The 7392-nt window shown below is 43.7% G+C and overlaps 1 protein-coding gene across 1 annotated transcript in view; it reads left to right on the top strand.

Annotated features, from left to right (window-relative positions):
* Nucleotides 1-643: 643 nt before the first annotated feature.
* The window catches only part of fbn1 (fibrillin 1), a 54700-nt gene continuing 47951 nt past the window's right edge, over nt 644-7392 (top strand). The window contains exons 1-5 of the mRNA XM_084015604.1: nt 644-933; nt 2761-2843; nt 3986-4084; nt 4899-4994; nt 5806-5901. Of these exons, the coding sequence (XP_083871730.1) occupies nt 743-933; nt 2761-2843; nt 3986-4084; nt 4899-4994; nt 5806-5901 (565 nt within the window). The 5' untranslated portion in view covers nt 644-742. The remainder of the gene's footprint in view (nt 934-2760; nt 2844-3985; nt 4085-4898; nt 4995-5805; nt 5902-7392) is intronic.

The following is a 7392-nucleotide window of genomic DNA, read 5'->3' as shown; positions in this document are numbered from 1 at the left end:
AAGTCCAGAGCTTAACTAGTGCATTTTTTTTTTTTTTTTGCACTCAAACTTTTGTATCGCGAGAGCAGGGGGGAGAAATGAAAAAAAACAAAAAAAAGTTTTGGGGAAAGTTGAGCAGAGCAGGGATGAGGAAAGAGCTCTGCAGTGAGGGAGAGACACAGTGAGTTCTGCCATTCTCATCCTCTGGAATGCATCAGCTCCTCTAACTTATCTGTGCAAACGCAACACGCAACTGGATGCGCGCGAGCGGACTCCGCAAGTTACGATGCGCATCTATTTATAGCAGCTCAGCGAAAGGTTTCAGTGACTTTTCCTCTCCTGCGCACTTTTTTCTTCTTATCGTTTATTCAGCATTTACCTGCAAAGTAAGCGTGAAGTAGTCCTCTGTCGGGTCTGAGGCGAATCTCCTGTTGGGGGGGGGGGACAAGGTAACGACTCATTCATGCGCAATTTTGCACATTATCATATTTTTTTTTTACACTGCATGCTTTTTGCGACTGTAATTTTCTAACTGTAATAGTGTTTGAAGTCATATCACACCAGCCAGCTCTCGCCGTGCAAGCAGAGTTGTTTTTACTTTTGTGCGCAGCATCTCCTGCACTATCTGCGCCTTTTTCTAAACTTGTTTTGTGTTGTTTTGCAGCTTTGACTCCAGACTGCAGAGGTCGACAGGACCGGGAGACTAGTTTAGGAGACTTTTTCTTCTACCGAGCACTGGAGTTGTACACACTCGAGAGTGGATATGCCGGACAGTAAGCGTGGAGGACGGCTGCTGCAGTTGGCCGTGGCTCTGGTGGCCTTGCTGTCGCTCTGCGCCGAGCTCGGAGCCCCCGCAGAGGTGGTGGACACCGAGGACGGCGAGCCGTTAACCAAGCAGACCGACTCCAGAGCCAGCAGGGCTAAGAGGAGGGGAGGGTCGGACGTCCTCAGAGGGTAATGTGATCATGATAATCCCTAAAACTCCAATTTGGGAACATTTTTTTCTTTTCATTTCTTCCACTGTATGCCAGGTTTCTTCTTTTTTTTTTACCCCCAAACTTTTTATTTAAATGAGAGAGTTTTCCTGTGTGTGTGTGTGTGTGTGTGTGTGTGTGTGTGTGTGTGTGTGTGTGTGTGTGTGTGTGTGTTGGAACAGGTGTCTGTTCTTCTCTCGTCCTTCATGAACATTGAAGGTCAAAAAAACACTTCTTTAAGTGAGGCGCACTGAGACCCAGGAGTGACATTATCTGTAATGGGAAGTTTGGACCAAAGTTTAGTCATTAAATACTGGCAAGAATATTACATTCCTGCTGACTGCAATAATAAATTTCATCCAAACAAAGGAGGCCATTGGTCCTGTATGTGGCTGTGGCAGAGAGAGAGAGAGAGAGAGAGAGAGAGAGAGAGAGACTAACAGCCTAATCCTTCTGGCCAAAAACACCACACCCCAGTTGTGGATAAATCACATCTGCAGCTGTACACAGTGGGTCACTTCTGGAGAGGTTGCGTGTGTGTGAAGAGAGAGAGAGAGAGAGAGAGAAAGACAGACAGAAAGAAAATAGAAAAGAAAGAACGTGTGTGTCCAGTAATGGCAGCAAACAGCTGATGGAGGTCACACAGTAGACAGCTCAATGTGTATCCTCCACAGGCATTTTTTATTTGACAGGCTTTATGTTAATTTATCAGAACATCTGGGTTCGGAGCCAGGAAGTGCACGCAGGCTGCATACTGTGTCACGCTGACTTACCATTATAAGAATGTTTCATCCAACAGGCTTCATTATTCACCTAGCTCTGTTTCGGAGTTACTCGGTACAGCATATACACTGACCCGTGGGCCAATTCTTGCCAAGTGGATGCTTATATACTCACATATGTATGCCTGCTGTTACAGACCTGTAGGTGGCAGGATGGCCCAGGCGTTCATTCCACAGCAGATGAAATGTTTTTTTTTTTTTTTTTTTACAGGTGCACCACATTTCTTCAAACTCCTTTTGCAGCGCAATATGTTCCTCACCAACAATATTTTTATTGAGATTTGCCAAATGCTGCATGCCGGGGCCGCGCCCGACAGTAGCAGGAGCACCACAAGGAGCACATGCCGTAACACAGTCCGCTGGTTCCCAACCTAAGGGTCGAGACTCCCAAAGCGGGTCACAAGTTGAATATAAGGGGTGGCAAGATCGTTGTAGGTGTAAATAAAACAGAATAATTGCTCTTAAATCTAGTTTCTTGTGAAAAACGTCATAGTTCAGGATCACAAAGGAAGGCAGAATCACTCTTAGATTGAGCTGCTCACCACACATGACACCCATGATCAGGGGTCATAAGCAGGCTTTGCTCCATAGTTGTGGGGTCACAAGGAAGAAACCTGTCCTGTAGTGTTGTGTAGAAATATAATGGACATTTTATGCTTTTTTTTGGGAGGGGCCTCGTGTTTCCTAATCCTGCAAACATTACTGGAATTTTGAGTGACATGGAGGTGAGCATGTGGCGACTGAATTTTGAAGTGACCTTCAGCAATGTGCTTTTATTCCTGCTGTGTCTCATGAAGTGTTCTGCAGACGGGGTACAGCATTACTTCCAGTATGTAGATCAGTCATCACTGAGCTCCCAGCAGTCGATGATCTTAGGACAGAGGTTTGCATGTTGTGCAGAGTGTGAAGCCCACTGAGACAAATCTGTATATTGTGTTGTGTATGAATACAATGGACTTGACTTGAGAGCAGTCTGAGCCGTGTTACATAGATTATTGACTGTCCGATGCTGCGTCTTCCAACAGACCAAACGTGTGTGGCTCAAGGAACAACGCCTACTGCTGCCCAGGCTGGAAGACTCTGACTGGAGGAAATCAGTGCATCGTCCGTGAGTGTCACCTCCTTTATTCCTCTACCGTTGTAAATTCAGCTCAGGTAGAACCCTGAGATCCTCATCACTGTCACCAGCTGTAATGTCCAGTCCAGCACCATGCTGAAGCCATCCAGTCACATAGAATCACACCTGGGATGCAAAGTGAATCAATGTTACATTACTTGATTTATGACTTCTATGTCATTGGAAAAAAATCCTGCAGACCAGACTTGAATATTCAATGCTTTGCAGCACATTCGAAAAAAATTCAATACTTATCCAACAAGTTTTGTTGCATTTAGATGATTTAAAGTTTGAACAGGTGAAAAAGAAATGTTCACAGTCCATCATTACAGTTTCAGTAGTATTTTATTATGGGACTCAACAAATTAAATATTTAAAAGTGTTGGCTCACCAAATACATTTCTTAGCAACCGTTTGATGTGGCTGATGGTCCATTGCCTTTGGTATTCTGGCATTGGTTTCCTTTTCTGGTTTCTTCTCTTTCTTTGTATTTCCTCCCCCCCTCCTCCCCTCTCTCCTTCTCAGTAGACAGGAAGGTCTGAGAGGCTGTAGAGTTGTGTGATTGCAGTCTGGCTGGTCGGCTGGCCGGATGCCTGTCGCGGCTCTAATGACATTGTTTAGCAGTGGGGTTCAGGGAGTAGGGGTCAGTGGCTGGACTCTACCTGATGGGAGCTGGGGGCAGGGTTCCATGCCAACAACAGTCTGTGGGAACAACTGAGCGAAAAACAGCCAGCAGCCACTGGAAACACACTGGTACACATTTATGGCAACAAAACTCGAAGAAGAAAATAATTCAAGGTTGTTGCCAAGTGGGCTTTTATAACTTAACCATGATAACGTTTGAAAGTAAGTTTTGGCCATATTTGGACTGCAGCCTTTTCGAGTTCTGTAATATTAGAGATGAGGGTTTGGTATGAGGTTTAGATCATGGCCAGAGTTGCGCCAAATGAAATTCAAACCTGAAATTCAAAACCCCCAGCACACAGTCTGACAAGCAACAGATACATAACAGGATCTTTTTCCCCTCACGCAAAGACTAATCCTGGCACCACAAAGTGAGCTTTGGACTTTAATTTATCTGACATAGGACTGTTTTTATGTTGCTTGACCGAATGTCACGTCCCTCTCTGCAGCGATCTGTCGGAGTTCATGTGGAGATGGTTTCTGTTCCAGACCCAACATGTGCACCTGCCCCAATGGCCAGATCGCTTCATCCTGCGGCTCCAAGTCAGGTCGTTAAACTGCACCTCCCCTTTCCCTCTTTTGAAGCTCAATATCATCAATCAGCTTAAGGAGTTCTGTAATATAGTGTGCATAAATAGAGGCGTTAACTGGTATTTGGCCTAAAGATAAACACAGTATTAGTATGGTTTATGTAAATAGGAGTGCGAGTTAAAACTAAGTGATTTTTTGGAAAGCAAGGCCTAGACCACACCCTTGTCTTTGCATATTTTTTAAATGAAGAAGCTGTAATCCGAAGAGAACATTTTATCATGCACTTACAATAATGACACAGTGACAGATTATAGATGACAGAAAGCACAAAGCCTTGTCACATCTTTTCCTTCAAAGGAAAAAAATGAAAGAGGTTGTAATTGTTTCAGCAAAGCAGGGTTTTTCTTCTCATTGTGAGTGCTGAGCACTCACTAGAATGGTTCAAAAATATGGGATACCAAGAAAAAAAAAAAGATGTTGCAATCATGTTCCTGCTAATAGCGGTCAATCTCGTGGGTTTTGTGGGTTTTGTGTGTGTGTGTGTGTGTGTGAGTGTGTGAGTCCTATGGGTGTGTGTGTGCTTTGGAAGACGTCCACAGTCAACATCTCCTCCATGTTGCTCTTCTCGCAGCTCTCAGCGCTTCAACCCAATGCGCTCATCTGTTTGCAACGCCATAAATTCTGTAGGAAATTATATCTGAGCACAGCTTTAGAGTTCATTCTGTTTATGTTGTAAATCCAATATGCAGCATATGTTTGCGTTCTCTGACTCTAACTCCCAACATTGCTCCGTGTATACGTCTGTGTTTGTGTTGTTGTTCGCCCACACAGTCCAGCACTGTAATATTCGGTGTATGAACGGGGGAACGTGTGCTGAGGACAACTGCCAGTGTCAGAAAGGCTACGTGGGAAACCACTGTGGTCAACGTAAGCATTATGATGAACACACTTCAACATTATCAGCATGTTGTAATATTAAGAGTTTTATTTTTAAGTGTGTATTGAGAGCGTGTTAGCATACTGTCAGCCCGGCTCCGCTCCATAGTACAAAATAGAATATATCAGGCTTTTGGGTCCTGTAGTAGGTGAGCTTAGCTGTGGACAGATGGGCAGACACACATGACGGAACGCATGATCTCACCACATGGTTACATCTGGTGGAGACCATAACAACTCTGGGCTTACCGAGTTACTGGCCGAGATGTGCTAATGGCAACGTTTCTGGAACAAAGTGCTACAGGGCCAGAAACATGAGCAGTCAGATGATCAGTCAAGTGTTATTTTGAAAGCGAAAACAAAGGCAGAATAGATAATTATTCAAACTCTTTTAATTAACTATTACAGTATACATCTTCCTGATTGAACTTGGTTGCATGTGCTGTTTTCTGTTTTCCTGTGTACTGAAGGATCATTGTCAGTATTTTGGGTTTTTTACCTCCAATACCAGTGGTTTAGATAATGTGCCTTAATTTTGTCTGTGGCTGGTCTGATCAATGGCTGCTCTGTTCGTTGCCCCATCTGACTTCTTTTTAGCGATGTCGTCATGTTACCAGATCCCTGCAATTAATTTGGTAATTGGAATTTTACTGTAACCAATAGAAAATGACGGCCCACACACACGGGACCCAAATTTGTAGAAACCAGAAGTTTATTGAATGAGAACTTACGTACACTCACAGTCACGTCCTGATGTCAGTGCTGTGTCATGGTTTGTTGTTCTCTCTTTCCTCTTCTCCAGCCGTTTGTGAAAATGGCTGCCTCAACGGAGGAAGGTGCGTCGCTCCCAACAGATGTGTGTGCACCTACGGCTTCACCGGGGCTCAGTGCGAGCGAGGTAACGAGCGTCACACTTTGCAGTAACTCAGCGTTTCTTTCACTCGTCTTACATCACACATGCACTCTTGCATGCACTACTCCCTACAGCTGAAGCGGTTTTAAAAAAAAGCCACATGTGCCACTTCTTTTTTTTTTTAAATGTGACTTTGATTCTGAATGGCAGATGTTTTTTTTTCTTCTCACAATTCCTGCTCAGTCATGCCACCGGCACCAGGAATTTGGTTTGTTGTGGAACATTTGCATGTCAAGCTCCAGCTCAGAAAATGACCATTATTTTCCACATCTGCTCTCAAACAACGCTCCGGGAGAATGTAATGTCTTTCTAAATGTGCGCTGTTTGTTAACTGAAGACCTCCCAACCTCCTGTGGTTGCTCTCTTGGCACATGGGAGCAAAGGCTCCAAAGTATACAAGCACACGCAAACCGAGAGCAGCCTCCGTTGTGTTTGTGAGTGAAACGTGTGTGTGTGAGTGTGTTTTGTGTATATGCTGGGGGTCTGTGGTGGTGATGACCTGTAGAGGTCAAAGATGATCACCTTGTAAAGCTAATATTTGGATTGGCAGTACAGCTCCTAATTAGTAATGTCCCTTTTAACGAGGACATGCTTCAGAGTCCTGTTGGGTTTGAATGATGATTGGTCCCTTAGTTTACTTTAGTGTGTTCTTCAACCCTGCGACTATCTGCTTGCCTGGTGTGTTAATGCCACGTCTTATCTGTTGACGCACACTTCTGCATGTTGTGACTTTGGTTTCCACACTTTCCTGTGGAAGCTTGGCCAGAGAGTTTGTGAGGCTGTTGAGGAATTCAGCACACGACATCTTCTAGTGTCTTGTGTTACGGTTTGACGAAGACGTGCTGTACGAGCTAAAGGATATGACCACATCTGGGTTTTTTAAAACTTAGATTTTTGCCTGTAAGGTGACAAGCAGGCAAACTGGCCACTCACTGTCTGCTGCTTTATGAATGGTCGTTTCTTGCCTGCTATAATGACAGTGTTGTTCCATGAGTGAAACAGGCCTACTTTTTGTTTTGTGAGTGTTTGTGTGTGTGTGTGTGTGTTTGGGAACAGCTGCTTGGAGACCAACTTCCATCAGTCATTTCAACACAGTTCGTTGTGCTACATTGAGGTGTTTCATTGTTTGTTTGTTCATGTCTCCATGAAATCCAAGATTCAGATAGACCTGAACTGACCAGTGCAAGATGTTATTAGAATTGTGTGTGTGTGTGTGTGTGTATGTATATATCCACACACACAGTATACGGTGCTTAGGTGATAATTGGTCAACATACATAAGATTCATCGTTTTGGTAATTTATTTAGCAAAAATGTATACAAACATATTTTCTCGTTCCAGCTTCATAAAAGTGAGGACGTCCTTTTTTATGTTTTATATCATTATTGATTGAATAATCTTGGGTTTTGGACTGTAAATTGGACAAAACATTATTTATGATTTTAGTGACTTATTATTAACAACAGATGGATCAA

The sequence above is a fragment of the Eutrigla gurnardus genome, assembly GCF_963514095.1.
Source record: "Eutrigla gurnardus genome assembly, chromosome: 1".
NCBI classification, from domain to species: Eukaryota; Metazoa; Chordata; class Actinopteri; order Perciformes; family Triglidae; genus Eutrigla; species Eutrigla gurnardus.
Note: the sequence above shows the minus strand (reverse complement) of the source record. Positions and strands in the feature narration are given on the sequence as shown.